Below are 15,671 nucleotides of genomic sequence, written 5' to 3'. Positions count from 1 at the left end.
AAGTGCAAGAAATAGCTCTATTAATATAAGTATTATTAATTATAGATAGATATCAACATTTCAGATCAACACATTTCCTCCATCTTCAAAGCTGAGGATGGAAGCATCACGTTCCACCAAAACTCTGGTATCCACCTACAAGTCAGCATGGCACCACAACCAGAAGACAAATATCAACATTTTCACTGCCATGAAAACCTCAATTCTGACATCAATTAGCTGCTTTTACAACCCAAATGATATTCTACTTATATGATTATCATAAATGAAACATTAATAGCCATGTGGTTTATGTCACTCCTATCAATGTTTGAACAACACAAGATTTTCAGTCAGATCAAAAAGATACCTGTAGTGTGAAAGAAAAATAGATCTGACATTGAATTTGATTGATTTATTTACATTAAATCATGTCTCTATCACACACACACACCAAAACACTTTTTCCAGACTGGGGTTGATAAATTTTGGGAATCAGGTCCCAGGATTCCTTGGCTACGTTTAAGCTGTGTACTGAACTAGACCATGACAGAACACCAAATTTTGGGATATTACAGCAATGACTGAAATTAAATTTGTTTTACATTATCCTGCAAAATGTTCATTGTCAAACAATGAAGCCTAGATTTTTAAATGTCAATATAAAAATGATAAATGTAAATATATTCCATCAAATAACCTTACAAGATTAGGTTATTATCTATATGATGGGCTCAGAACCCAACTGTGTAAATATAAATCCAAGATGCTTACCACCTCCTAGTAAGGCATATACAGTATGTAAGTAACAGAAGCATCATTTAAGTGGCACAACTATTATTCAGTTGTCACATGTTCATGTGGAAATTCATTTCCTGAAACAAATTTCTACAGTAGGAATGGATTCTTTCATTCCTGCAATAACCACTCATTTGTGCGCAGGTAACAATGCAAACAGTCTATGATTATACACAGGAAATGTATTTACCAGCAGGAGCAATGGACATCAAAGCAACACAAACACCAAATACATACTGCACCTCTGTGTTGGTTAGTACCTTTGTATATTTACCCTATGATCATGCAATTTGTACAGAAGTGCTATTCTACTACTTTGGATGCTAGTGGTCTGACTACTCCTAGTGACATGTTTTATAAGGGCTACCAATCAGTCCCCCTTATTTTGGGTCCCTGTAGTCTATGACAGCTTCTGCATAACTTTCCTAAGATTAAATGTTTTTCCCATATATTTTTTGATGCAACAGCATATTTAGCAGATGTAAAGCATAAAAGATAAGTGGACATTTTGACTATTGTTTGTACATAATTAATATGTAATTCTGCATGGAAAGAAGGAACTTCAATGCCACTGTTTTCCTTACATAGTCAACCCTCAACAGTGTAAAGGTTCTATACAGAGCTCTTCACTTTTTCTGACAGTAGGCTTGGATTTTAGACTTGATCCATCCTAATTCTTTCTTATCAGAATGTTCTGAATATCCCGTTCCCAGGTTTATCAGGATCCTATTAAGTTTTCGTTGCTGTCTTGCTTGCAATATTTTCAAGAGTGTCCTTCCATTTTCAGTCCCATATACATCTCAAATGTTTCATTGATTGATCTTTTATCACTTCATTTAGTGGTTTAACATTTAAAATCATTTATTCCTTTGCATAAAAACAAGCACTTTCTGCGAGGTTTATGGAGATCACAACAGTTGCTAAGTCAAACTGGAATTTGAATTATGTTTATCAAAATTAAAAATCTGTAACAGCAAAGGAGTCATTAAAACTCTGTTAGCACAACAGGAAACATTACCTGAAAAGGACTGTCTAGCCACACTGCTGATAGCTTGCTGAATTTGGTTATTGCAAGGGAGATTCAACAGAACCTGCCCAAGCCTGATTAGTGAACATCTATATGGCCTAGTCATACAGTCACCATAAGTAATACAACATGTATCACATTGGGTCACCAAACACTGGATGCCTGTCCCACAGAATTCCACATTCTGCTGATAAAAACCAATCAAACACAGATTGCTATATTTCAGTATCTGACTAAAATTAGCATTACTGGAGTACTTTCTTACTGGGTTAAGCTACCTATAGATAGAGTAATTTCTTCAAATTCCTGAATATACCAAGCATGTTCCAGCACAGTTTATACAACATAACCTCAATCTCAAACTGATTAATACTATGTCATTACTTGATTTCATTTTTATAAGGAAATTAACCATCTAACACACTCTGTTTATTAGTTTCACAGCAAGTTTTGGTTACTACAAAATCAACATCAGATGGATGTAAATATACTAACAAGGAAGCAATTCTAATAAAGAACAGTTTAGCACATGACAGATGGTTAATTTCACTACTTATATTAAATAATGTGCATAAAGGTGCACAAAATGTGTTTTAGAATGATGACAAAATTGTCAATAGTAATGATTCACAACACATCACACTTATAACACAAATCTCTCAAGAGCAGCAATTCCCAATTATTGGACCACAATGGTCTACATTACATTTTATTGAACAATAACTATGCTTTAATCACACTTTTGTTACTTATAAATAACTATTAAATCAAATAAACACTAAAACAGCAATTAATTAGATACTGATAATACTATTCAATTTTGACATAATTTTCAAGAACTATTTGTAAATTTAACCTTTTCCACTCCAGGTATGGGATATGACACCTTCATTCGGCAGAATACTTTCCCCTTAGAGAGTGAAAAATCGCTATAAGTTTCCTTTAAATATGAGTTCCAAGACACACATTTTCAAAATCCATTCTTCATGATTCTGCATCTTGAGTTACTGGTTTTCATGTTCATTTAATGTAGTCACAAACCTAGTGTTACACCTATGTCATATTACAGATACACTAAAGTGCATAGTGTTGCACAATAAATTATTTTTCCTTATGTTTAACGAAATATACACAAAAATTAAAAAAAAAAAAGTTGTGCATCTTAATGACCTTAATGAGATATGTTTTCTATTTTATGTTATGTACCAATTTGTTGTATGTCAAACCATTTTAAAAAATTATGTTTGATTTTAACTTCATGTAAAGTAGTGGATATCCTGAACTGATAGGCTAAAACCAGACTGCTTGACAATGCAGTCTTAACTATAATGTTGCAGTGACTCAAGATGTAGTTCTGCGTCAACCAAATATACAAGCATCAACACAGAGGATGGTTCTGTGAGGATCAAACTGCATCTGTTTGTAGATCAAGTAAACAATGTAGAAACTTTCACGGCAAACTGAATTAATAAAATCCTCTTGGGCTATCAACTGTGTCAAATGATTAAATGGCCAACATTCCAGGGACCATTCTGTCCCCATCATCAGGGTGTCTGATGTCAGATGATGATGGGGACAGACATGGTCCCTGATACATTGGAAAGTTTTAATCATATGACAAGACTGACAACCTGAGAGAATTTTATTAGTGTAAAAAGGCAGGTGGTTTATGTAACTGTGAATTCAGTGTTGATCTCCAATACCAAATTTAATTGAAATCTGTTCATTAATTTTAGAGATGAAACATGGTGATGAATAGATACAACCTAACCAACTGAGTGATCATTTCATAACATTTATGCAAAAAATAAAATTTAAACTTTAGTGGTGTACGAAAGTTTGTATGCTTCAATTTTTAGCATGAGACAAAACAACAGCACAGAAAACTAGTATGCCAAATATATATCAAAATCATCTTAATGTTTCTCTGAAGTTCCCACTTTAAGTGGGTCATACAACAATCAGGTCTCCCCATCTACCTTTACCTTCCCACAGCTCCTCCCCACCACCTCACATTATTCCCACAGCCTTCTTTCTATAGAAAATGGATGACGCCTCATTTCATGACAACATTCTTGTCTTAATATGTTATAAGTCCATAATTTTCCATAATCCAGTGTTTTAAAACAGATTTCACAGTCCTAAACTTCAGTATTTGACTTTCTTAGTGAAGATACCAAAATGCTGAACAAAGAACAAGATATAGCAATTCCATCACTGCAGCCAGTTTTCCTGTTCCAAAGAATTCACATATAAATGTTTTCGTTTTTTATTGTTATAGTGGAACTTCAGCCGTCTGTCCCCCAAATTAAACAAATCCCATATGGACTGCCCTGGAATGAAGTTATGATGGTTTAACCATTACATCTGGTGCAGAAGAAATGGTACTACAAAGAATTAGGTTGTGTTAAGTTAGGTTACTTTTAGTTTAAATTTAAATCTGAACTGTCTGATGTGCTGGAAGTCACCAATTCTGTAAAACCACTCAATCTGTCAATTCCATCTTTCAATAATCACAAAATCTGGAAAGAATAAGTCAAGACAGATAACTCAGAATGCATGTTGTCCTGCCTGACAAGAGTGTTAAAAATATTAATGCAATTAATTGCTCTAAATGATTTTATAACTGTTCCATGGTATAAAAAACCTGGGAATGGCTGCCCTAAAATGCAGTGAAAGGGTTGAATGCAGTTTCTGCTCAAATGAATGTCTACTGATAAGTATCACATAGCAGGCAATACAAAGCTCCACAATTTTATTACTACTCAAACTACAAATTACCATTATATTAATAATACAATTAATATGAATACTATAGATAATAATCAGTCATGTCATAATACAAGAATATGGCCGAGAGAAAATAATACAAGAGGTAAGTATGTACCTTGCTACTCCAGGACTCATTCTTTGGTTAAAAGTAACTTAAAAAAGGCTTGTTGTGTGATCAGTGAGGTTCATTCTTTGGTTGACCTGTCACATAATACAGAATAATTAATGGCACTTGATTCACCTCTAGGCTATTAGTGGAAGGTTGCTTGTTACCCTGAGTCTTAGGACTGTGTGTGGCTCTGTTCTTTATGAAATTGGTTCATCTAACTTAGATTCTCCCCTATGACGATTTTTAACACAACAAAATTCTCAAAGTATAATTTGAATAAGTGTATAATAACAGTTCAAAGAAGATACAAATTTCCAGTCTCTGACAGGATGTAAGGGGCAAGGTGTAGCTCTTAATATGTCTCCTACCTTCAAGTGTAAAAACTGTAACATAAGCTTTACTTCACTATGAAAGTTATGATTTCCCTCACTTACAAGTCATTTTTGTGCTTTAAAATACTATCCCATTACAAGAGTCCTAAACAAATAATTTCCATCTCAACTGTAAAACGGTCTCTAATGATGAAATGATTTTAAACCTTATATGGGGCATGTTAATTGTTAATAAAGGATCTCTGTGAAACTACCTTTTTCTAGTAAACAAATGTCTAAGGAGCAACCGTCTTAAGAAGTTATGTTAGCTTGCATCATTTGGGGTATTTGAACTGTACTGACCAGTTCACTGTGTGGACTGTTTCTTATTGATGTCTTCCAGCTTGTAATGCATCATCAAGAACTGATTATAGCCTGAATTTTTCTGCTGTGTGCTCGCAGTACGACCTCGACGTCGCTGGGGAAGAATACCTCGCCTTGCCATGTAGAACCGGATTGTTGATATTGGTATGTTGAAGATGTCAGACACATTTTGGAAAGTCATGCCCTTCTGGACACATTCTGCTGCTTTTGTCAATTCTGCTTCTGACCTGCGGATTCTGGTGGGAGCAGCGTTGCCATCTTTCCATGAAGATATGGGCACCTTACCCTTGTCAGAGGGTGACAGTACACACACAACATTTTGTAGAGCCATTGCAGCATTCATATCTGAAATAGAATCACAGTACTCAGATTGATAAATGTCTTTCAATTAAAAATTATGAAATATTCAGTTTGCATTACACACTTTCGTTAAAATATCATGCAACAGAGCTTCAAAAACAACATTTGTGGATTAGGAGTCATTATGCATGGAACTGATCCTGTAAATATGAAAACAAATAGATGCACATCAATCTATGTATATAGAAAATACACTATCTTGTTTCTAATACAATAAAGTGTGTCCTTACACCATGTTTGCACCTCCACAGCTTTGGCACATCTAGCATGACCACAAAGTATCTTGGGGGAGATTGGGAGAATCTAATACTTGGGGATGGACCTGCTTCTGCTTTCATTTTTTCTACCACAATATGTGATTGTTGCTGGGTTGCATTTTAAATGGTACCTTCTGTAAAATGGATAATTAATTACATGCATACTTGTAAGTCAGTTAATATTTCTTATAGCATTCTCTTTGCATATAAAGCAATCCTGCCAAAATGCTATTCAGATTAATTTTATTTTCAAAGTAAATTAAATGAATTCTGCTGAGTCTATCATGATTTCAATCTACCAGACTACATGATTCAATAACCCAGAGGATAGCAGTCTTCAGACTCACCACTGTGAAAACCTCAAATCCTACATGACTTGGGGCTCTTCAAGCACACGATAAATTTTACAAGTGCAAGTTTTATAGAATTTATAAAGAACTTTTAATTTAGTTAGGACAGAAACACTGTGCAATATTTTAAATGAATTCAAAATATTCAATATATCCCTTAGATTACCTGGACTATCTATGCCAGATGTGTCTAAGAGAGCTTGTATATGTAATAATTTATCTAATTCATTTTCATTTCATAGGCCTAAGTGAAGTATTTGTTTATGCTGATGGTCTAACTTGATGGAGGAGAAGATAAATATCACAATACTTCAAAACATTTCCTACAGACAACAAAGCAAATAGTCTAAATATAAATGTAGATGTTAGGGACACAGGCTGAGGATGGAAGTTGGATGTAACCTACTTATAGATGTCACCAAATATCTTGCAAGCTGTCAGCATGGGGGCAGTGGTGAACAGGGGAATGTGCTGCACCTCAAATCTTTACCTGACTGTATTTAATCCAGTGTGGCCAGGGAACCGCTTGCAAGACATCTGGTCACATCTTCAGAATCACATCCAATGACAGACTTTGGTATTAATGGTGTTGAATCTGTGGGTTCTACCAAGTTTTTGAAAATAATTTTCACACGCACTTATCTTGTTGCAAGGATGGAAGTCAACAGAAAGCTAGAAGTATTAATTTATGGCAGACTACACATGAGTAGAAGAGGCTTAGTCACACCAAAATATCTTACACCAGTTGGTTGGTTTAATCTGCATTTAATGACACTTTTAAAATATAATGGTTATGTGGTGTCAAAAGAAAAATTAGGATTAGGGAAGCCTGAAGGGTGTGCCAAAGTAGTCATAGTCTACTTTTAAGGCACTGATCAGCAAATTCCAAGCCAAAATAGTCACTTTCCCAGCAATGATGCTAACCACTACATAAGGGTGGAAATATATATAAAACAAATTTAGAACAGACTGAATATCATTTATTTCATACACTGAGTTTGCTACAGGCAGATCACATATGTAAAGACATGTTAAACAAACTGCAAGGAAAATTTTCTTTCCCTTATAAATACTTTCTAGAAATTATTGTGGAATGTTTTTTATTTTGCAATCCAGTAGATGTATTCTACTCATTACAAAATAACTTTAACAATAGGGTTAAGGCATTACTTTAAATAATACAGAACACATCACAGTATATTTCAGAATCTGTCTTCTACATAGATTAAACAATTATTTCTGCTCCTCTAATAGTGCTTACAGAAAGTAACACACCACCAGAATGCAGTCCACTAAGAATCCATCATGTGCCACAAAAAATGACAAACATCTGATTACAGTGTGGACCCCCAGGACAATGCCAAAGTACTTTATACATTTACACATATTTGTTAGTCCCAAATCATCAACTTTCACATAACAATGAAAAGAACAAATTGGTAATTTGTATACACTGACAACTGTCTTAAAATGCCTTCATGACACAGTTAAGGCTGGTGATATATAAGTGTACACATACATTTTCTTCATTTATAAAATATTTACATTGTTAAAACCATAACACAAACACAACTAATTAAATACCACAAAAGCCACAACTAGTCTTGTTTGCAATGGATATTCTCCATAGCTGTCCAGGAACTGAACATAGCAAATTAATTATGTAACCAATGCATGTTATTAAAGTTTCCTATTGAACAACATACAATGAACACATCCTGTGTCCATCAATTTTAGTACAGAATAGATACATTATTTACTCTTATACATTGAAATCTCTACTTCATCTTCCAATTTACTTCACAAGATTTTCTATGAATAATAAGTGCATACACACAACACAAAAAAAGACTAAACAATCAACAGCAGGTGAAAGTAAAAGGTAAAATTCTCCCTGGCATTTATTAAGCATCATGCCATGAAGAAATAGGGGGAGTGGAGGTATAACTCCTCTCATTTTCGACCTTCATACTATAGAGGTGAGTGGTCAGCTTCTTGCTGCATCTCCTTACTTCCAGGGAAAGAGCCCCTGCATTGGATAGGAGGCTGGGTGGGCCATAGAATCAGTCTGGATGCTTCAGCAGAGAGAAGAATCTCTTGCTCCTGCCAAGGATTTAACCCTGGTTAACCAGGTTGTAGCCTTGTCACTACAGTGGCTAGAAAGTGAAATTTGGATTGACATAGGAAGATGCAAACAGAGAACACCATTACCAAAACTACAAAAACAGTCAGCCATAGTTCACATTAATTCTTTTCTGAAGTATACCAGCCATTGCTCATGCAAGGCACTATAATCCACATAAAGTATCATCCACAATATTTGTGCATACAGAAAATATAAGAATTATGCAAGGAATAAAACATAATGAATTCAAAAGAATGGAAGTACCATTCATGCCATATTTGGGTCACCTGTTAACATAGAAGTACTAAAAAAAACTGTTACAAACAATAAATATCACTTTGCTTAAGTCAGATGCATTCTGCACTTTTGTTCTAAACTCTAGATTCAAATACATTTCCTACAATTTTAAGGAGTGTAATTTGTACTTTCTTTTTACTCAGCCCCTCAATTTACATGCAATTCTATGTATAAAACGCCATACCTTTGTGCTTTCATTGAAACAAACTGAGAGAGATAAGGTATAGCTCCACGCATTCTTAACTATGGCACTAGAAGCGGGTGAGATGTGGACACAGGAATTCCTGTCGAATGAATGTATATTAGCTTGTAAAATTAAAGTTTCTGTTACAACCATCATCTTACTATTCTTCATTTTCCTTGCCCTGATTACATCCAGAAGCATGTTCTGATCTTGTGGAATTACTTCTCTTCACTGACAGAGCTGTAACTGTTTTTACCTGCAATAGGAATGCCCATATTTAAACCTAACCTAAACTGAGACGCAACTTGAGAAGTCATCTCCCTCTCCAGTCTCAATATCCGACGTTTCAAAGCCCGCTCAGATGTTATACCATTTCGCACCATGTAATAGTGCAATGTGGTTCGGGGAATGTTGTAAGCATTTCCAACATGACGAAGTGAAGCACCAGCCACTACCTGCTCAGCTGCCGACTGCAACAATTCCTCTGTCCTTTGAGGTCGGTTACGTGATCCCTGAAACGGTCTACCTTTCTTGACCAATTTTGAGTACACTGGTTGTAATTCTTCACACTTATCAGGAACTGAAGAGATGAGAACCTCCTCAAGTTCAGTGAACCTATTGGACTTACAGTAAGCAGCAGGCAGGGACACTCCCATTGAGTCTGAGATTTCCAGAACTGCAAGAAATGATAAGTACATGTTACTACAAAATTATAATTCTACATAGATGAAATATATTTCAAATTTTAACACTTAAAACAAAATCTAATCTCTATGTTAACATAATTTTCATAGTCCTTTATGTGTGAACTGTATTTGTACTAATCAAGGTAACTACATAAGGCTTTGAGAATTAGGGGTGTAATGAATAATTTTAAGTGCCATATAAAGTGCAGAGATGACTGAAAAGTTGTGGGCAGTGAAGAAGGAAGTATATGGGATTGCAAGTCACAGCTCACATTAAGGTATTATCACCTGTCACATGTGATACCTTACACAGTTTCTGCAAGGATCAAGCATGACTTGTATAGCGATGAGTAAACATGTGACTTCGTATTCTTTTAAATTTGTGTTCAACAGCCATACTTATGTTAGCATACCATACAGAAAAAACAGGATGAAATGTAGCAATTTTAAAATAAGTCTACTGACTTATTTAAGCATCTCAAAAGAGTATGTAAGTTAATTTTTCCAAATCAGAAAAATTAGAATTAAAACAATCTATAATAATTTACTAAATTTGTTGTGTGATGCATTTAAAATGATACAGCTACCCACAGGCAAATCCTGGAACAGGGTAAACTTGGACATTTTAAAATGCAAATACAGAAATCAAATAGAATGTTCTTGCTGCTCAAAGAAGACCCCATACCTTGGAGTTACTTTAAAATTACAAGGATTAACACTGATGTGACAGCCAAGACACAAAGATAAATGAACACTCAAGTCTAGAAGAACAGCTAGATAAAACAAGAGAAGTCATATCAACCTCAGTATTTCAGTCTGTTCTTGATTAACTGAAGCAACAAGATAAAAATATAATAGCTGACCAGTGAGTATTATTAAGATTATTTAAGAAAATTCGTAAGTTGTTGATACATAAAAAAGTAACATATTTATTCCAAGTGCAAGCTCGTGTCACATGAGTTTATCCATGCCTTGTTTCATCCGCTTGTGGTCTTGAACATATCAATTCAAATTTTACTTTCCAATGAACTCTCAATCTGAAACTTATTTCAGCTGTGGTATTATGTAAGCTTCAGTACACCAATGTTGCTCAAATGAACAAAGCATTAACCAATTCTGGCTGCTGCAAAATAACAAACACAAGATATAAATGATCATTTCTTGTGGCTGTACTTCACTAGGTAAACCATGTTACACAAACAGCATGTTTACAAATCACACTTTTTGAACTGATGTGACTGCATCAAATCAAGCAGCTCTTATACTGCATCTTCAGTACCACAAACCAAAATTTTAAAACACTTGCTAGAATAATATCACGGCACACAAAACATGAATTATAAGAAAGAGAAGATTAATATAAGTAGAATAAAAACAAATTACATGATTTATTAATGGGGTTTAAAGTCAACTCAACTGCAATGGTTATATTTCATTGCTGACAAATAAAACAACATGACATTTGAAATAAATTTCTACATAATCTACAACTTAGCAGTATAGTTTTTCTGCAATACTTATACCAACATGACATGGCCTTCTGATACTTGATATCACTTCCCTGACATCAGATGCAATGTTTATAAAGTGACTTGATTTATAGAGCCTTGTTTGTGCATTATGTGAAGATCAAAGCATAAGAGGTTTGACATGATGCACCCTACCCATTACACCACAAGAAAAGGGAAGGTTGAAAGAAAAATATGGATACCATACACAGCATAACATGCAATACAAGAATTCAAGACAAGATATATTTTATTCCAGTCTAAAGTGATGCACACAGTTCACAAATTTCATACAAAACCAGAGGTACACTTCACATTACAGAATTCAGATTCACATTTAGAAAATTTAACATTCACATACATCATAGCACTAATTTCCAACCTAGAGGCTGCAAAAGGTAATGACCTGTATTTTGTAAAATTATCTGTCCAAAATATCATGTCTATTTGGCACAAAATAAACAGTTGTTTCAGCTACATGTCTCCTGTCAGAATGTAGATAACAATCACAATTTTAAAACAGTTTGCAACAGTACTCAGCTCATATAGCCAAAAAGTATTTAAAAAGTCCGGCGCTACGGTATGACAGCTTACATTCAAGAATTATTGTACTTACATCTACCTCAAACAGACATCACTCCTATTAACATACCTTAAAACAGCATTGACAATGAAAAAAACTGAATTTAACCTAAAACCAAACTGGGAAGGCACATCTGGATTGGTTGTGACAGGATGCATTCACTTTTCCTCATCAAAGGACTTACATTTTCTTCATAACAAAACTTTATACTTGAAAATTTGTTATACAAATTCTAATACACATAACTATAAAATGAATACAATGACTCCACAAATAATATTCTACTAATGCTGATCTGCTCAATGAACACACAATTTGGAAAAATCTAATACAACTGAACATGTAGACTCATTACATGTCTTACACTTAGGAAGATTTAAAATGCCTATCCTAAGGGAGCAACTAAACTGTGACTATTCACAGCCATCAATTAAATTCCTCCAACAGTTGACAATACAATCTTCAGAAGAAGCTTCATCCAGTTCAATAAACATCATAACTTTCAGAGCTTTTTCGTAATTTATTCTATATCTTAAATTGACACTGATGTTGGTCTTCTGGGTTATTATGACATGTGGACCTATAGCCCTGAAGATGGAGGCAGTACGACCCTTCAAAAACGTTGATATCTACCTTAAGTCCACAACACATTACAATCCTGAAGACCAACAGTGACATCTTCGCTGTTCTACGACCTCAAATATTTAACTGATGTTCATGAAATACCATACATATGAGTATATTCAATTAAAAGCTTAAGGTAAACAGAGTTCTAAGATCAAACTGTAGTCAGACACTAGCACACAAACTGTAAATGAAACGTTATTAATAACAACCTTGTCATGTGCCAGGTAGACTTCAGATCATGTAACTTGACAAAGATTGTAACATTGTTTTAAACTGACAGATTTCACACTAAACATTCTCTCTCACTTTGGTCATGGTACTATTTTAAAACACTTAGGTAACTTGCTACTATATCTACAGCACTCTTATTTATGCTGATAACGCAGTCAATAGCTAATTAGATTAAAATAAATCGTTTAATAATGAACTATTATCAAATTTCCAAGTCTTGTAACAGTTACTGGATAAAACCACCAGATCAACTTGGTTTCCAGCCAATGAAAGTTTTTCAGCTCTCTGAATCACCAACAAATTGTATATTTCCATGAAATATGAAAACATGATCAGATCATGAAAAAGTTATTGAGCAGCAACAATAATAAACACATTTTATTTTGTGTTACATTCTGGAACATTTTTCAAAAATACACGTGAGCCTTCCAGCCACACGAGTCCAAGTACTATCACAGATGAAGAAAAAGAATATCAAGGAAGGAAGAGAAAAGCTAGGACAAGTGGTAGGGGATGATGTACAGGAAAGGTAAAACCAAGGAAACAGAATATAAAGACAGAAAGTAATAATAAATAAAATGAACACATTTATCGTTTTCTTTCATTGTTTATTTCTCTAGCTTACTCTCAGAATACCGGAATGCTAAGGTTCTGCATTCAAACTGTAGTCAGCAATGATATTGTAAACAGAAGATAGTGGTCTTCTGAGTTTTGATGCTGTGCAGTCTTGCAACTGGAACAAACCACCAACCAGGAACCCTCTTACCTCAAACTTGAAGGTAGAATCACCTCTATCCTGAAGACGTGGGAGATCGAGAATTAACTGAATGAATCCACTTCTTCATTCACAATCATCATGTAATCTATCACTGACACCAGGTGTGTGTTATAATACAAGAAAAGAACTACTATATATGAAATGAGGCCAACATTAATTCCATCCATCCTCATTGAAGGTGGCCTAACAGTCTCCAGACAACCACAGGAAATACTGCAATGGTTTCTCACATCCTTTGTAAACACAAAGTTATCACTCTTTCATCTCCAAACAGTTCAGCGTCAGTGTCAGCAAGGCACTCTCTGACATTAATCTCCTTTCCTGATTGGAGCTGCATACTTGCTCTTTATATTCCAGCGCGTCATCCAGTTGCGCAGAGTCTTGCGGGGGATGCCATGTTCCTTGGATGCACGATACACACTACCACCACACTTGACTGCCATCAGTGCAGCCCACAGGCTGTCATTTGTATACTGACGATATGGTCGCACCCTGGGTGGCCAGTTGGAGAACACTGCAAGAGCAAATATATAAACTGTTCACAATACCTGCTTATTTCACGTAGCCTAAACAGCAATGACCATAAAATTTTAAATACATCCTGTCTGGGTAGTATTTAGTATTAAAATACAACATGGACAGGATATGGATTATGTAAATAATATAAAACTTTTAGATTTGAGCTATGTAAATACTAACTCAGCAGAGAAATACCAGTACACCAGTAAGACTTGGTGGCAAATGCTAATGGTGTTGAATCACATAAGAACATGTGTGCTGTAAGCAATGTCCTTGTTATGTAGAGCATTCCACACCTTTCATACACTAAAGGTATTATGACTAACTTATGTGGATACACACAAACATACACACAGTCACTTTTACACATAAGAAAGAGGATGGACTGACATGAGACTTGAACATGTATTGCACTATGTCGGATCTTCCTTCTCATGTGAGAAAGAGAGTGTCCCGATTTGTAACACAAAAATATATGGTAACCCTACCCTTGACTGATATTACAAAAAATAGATGTTACTCAGATTGTGAATTAATTATCTCTCACACACACATACACACACCTTTGTATGGCATAATCTACATGTTTTGGGATGATGAGTATATAATTTTTCAGTGTGTTAGGTGGTTTGTGTGTACGAATGTATATATCACCGTTGCACTACATGAAATTAATATAAATGGAAAATTACAAGCTACACCAAATATCAAACTGTCCTGAAAAATTATAATCACTTGCAGTTTTCAAGTCAGTAAACGATCCCCTGCCACTTGTACCACAAGATTGGAAATGCTTCCCTTGCACGTAGATCATTTACTTTCTGGAGTTTAACATTCTTCAAAATATGATCATAAATATAATCCTGCACCATATAAATATGCATGTACAATGTTTTAATAAAACTTAATGTTACAACACCCAACAAGAACTGAAATCACACATAAACAGTTAATTTTTACAACACCATTGAAAGAACACATTCTTTTGCTTCCGCACTACATGCCAAGGAGTGCAGACAACAGTCAGAATTGCTTCCTATAGATACTTCGGTTGTGACGAACTCTTATGAAGATTAACGAAACTATGAAATCAACGCTTCCCTTGCTTCCATGCATGACATGCCCCTGCTTTTGTTGACATTTATTTTGTCACAAAATTTCTTAGGGTGTAAAACCAAAGTTCAGTTTGAAGTAGAATAAGGCTCAAACTGTGCTCTCATCCATTCCATTTCTAACAAGTTCACTAGTGAAAGACGTTCTAGAGGTCCTAGTGTTAGCGGTAAACTCAGCAACTTTCAAAAGACTGGAAAGGAATATTCTGTTGATTGAAATGTTTAAACACTCTGACACACTTCTCTTCACGCCGATAGTCTTTCTCCCAATTGCCAGCTTGTTGGGCGATGAATCTCCCTTCCCAACATACTTCGTCAAGTAACCGATCAGTATTAATTGGAGACTCTCCTATATTAATCTTCACAAATTCTGCAGCAGTTTCAATGTCAGACCACTTCACATCATTCTTTAATTATCCAGCTCATGAACTAAACTTCTTGAAAGTTCCCTTCCCTCATTTCACTGTATCTTACACATGTAGCACAAAGAATACTTCTGCCCTCAACTCTCTTATTTTAATGTCTTCAGTTTCTAATAGCTTACAGAATAAGAAAAAAAGCTTTCTGGAAAATAAACTTGTTATTTCTCCTGTCTTCCAAACTTTGCTTCTGAGCAACAGGGGAAGGAGAAATAAAAACCCAACTGCCACATTGTGAACACCGAACTCTGTCCA

General features: G+C 35.0%; 1 protein-coding gene across 5 annotated transcripts in view; it reads right to left on the bottom strand.

Annotated features, from left to right (window-relative positions):
- Positions 1-4,521: 4,521 nt before the first annotated feature.
- The window catches only part of LOC110835654 (uncharacterized), a 49,150-nt gene continuing 38,000 nt past the window's right edge, over positions 4,522-15,671 (bottom strand). For 2 of the 5 annotated variants that reach the window (XM_022076104.2, XM_022076105.2), the window contains exon 5: positions 7,306-9,629. In XM_022076104.2, the coding sequence (XP_021931796.1) occupies positions 9,172-9,629 (458 nt within the window). In that variant the 3' untranslated portion in view covers positions 7,306-9,171. Of the gene's footprint in view, positions 5,726-7,305; positions 9,630-11,379; positions 13,881-15,671 lie in introns of those variants that run through there. The other 3 variants (XM_022076108.2, XM_022076106.2, XM_022076114.2) reach the window with 3 other exon arrangements.

This window comes from Zootermopsis nevadensis, unplaced genomic scaffold, assembly GCF_977971745.1.
Source record: "Zootermopsis nevadensis isolate Lab colony 2312 unplaced genomic scaffold, Znev_1.0 Znev_ptg000030l, whole genome shotgun sequence".
NCBI lineage: Eukaryota > Metazoa > Arthropoda > Insecta > Blattodea > Termopsidae > Zootermopsis > Zootermopsis nevadensis.
This window is presented reverse-complemented; position numbering and strand designations above follow the sequence as displayed.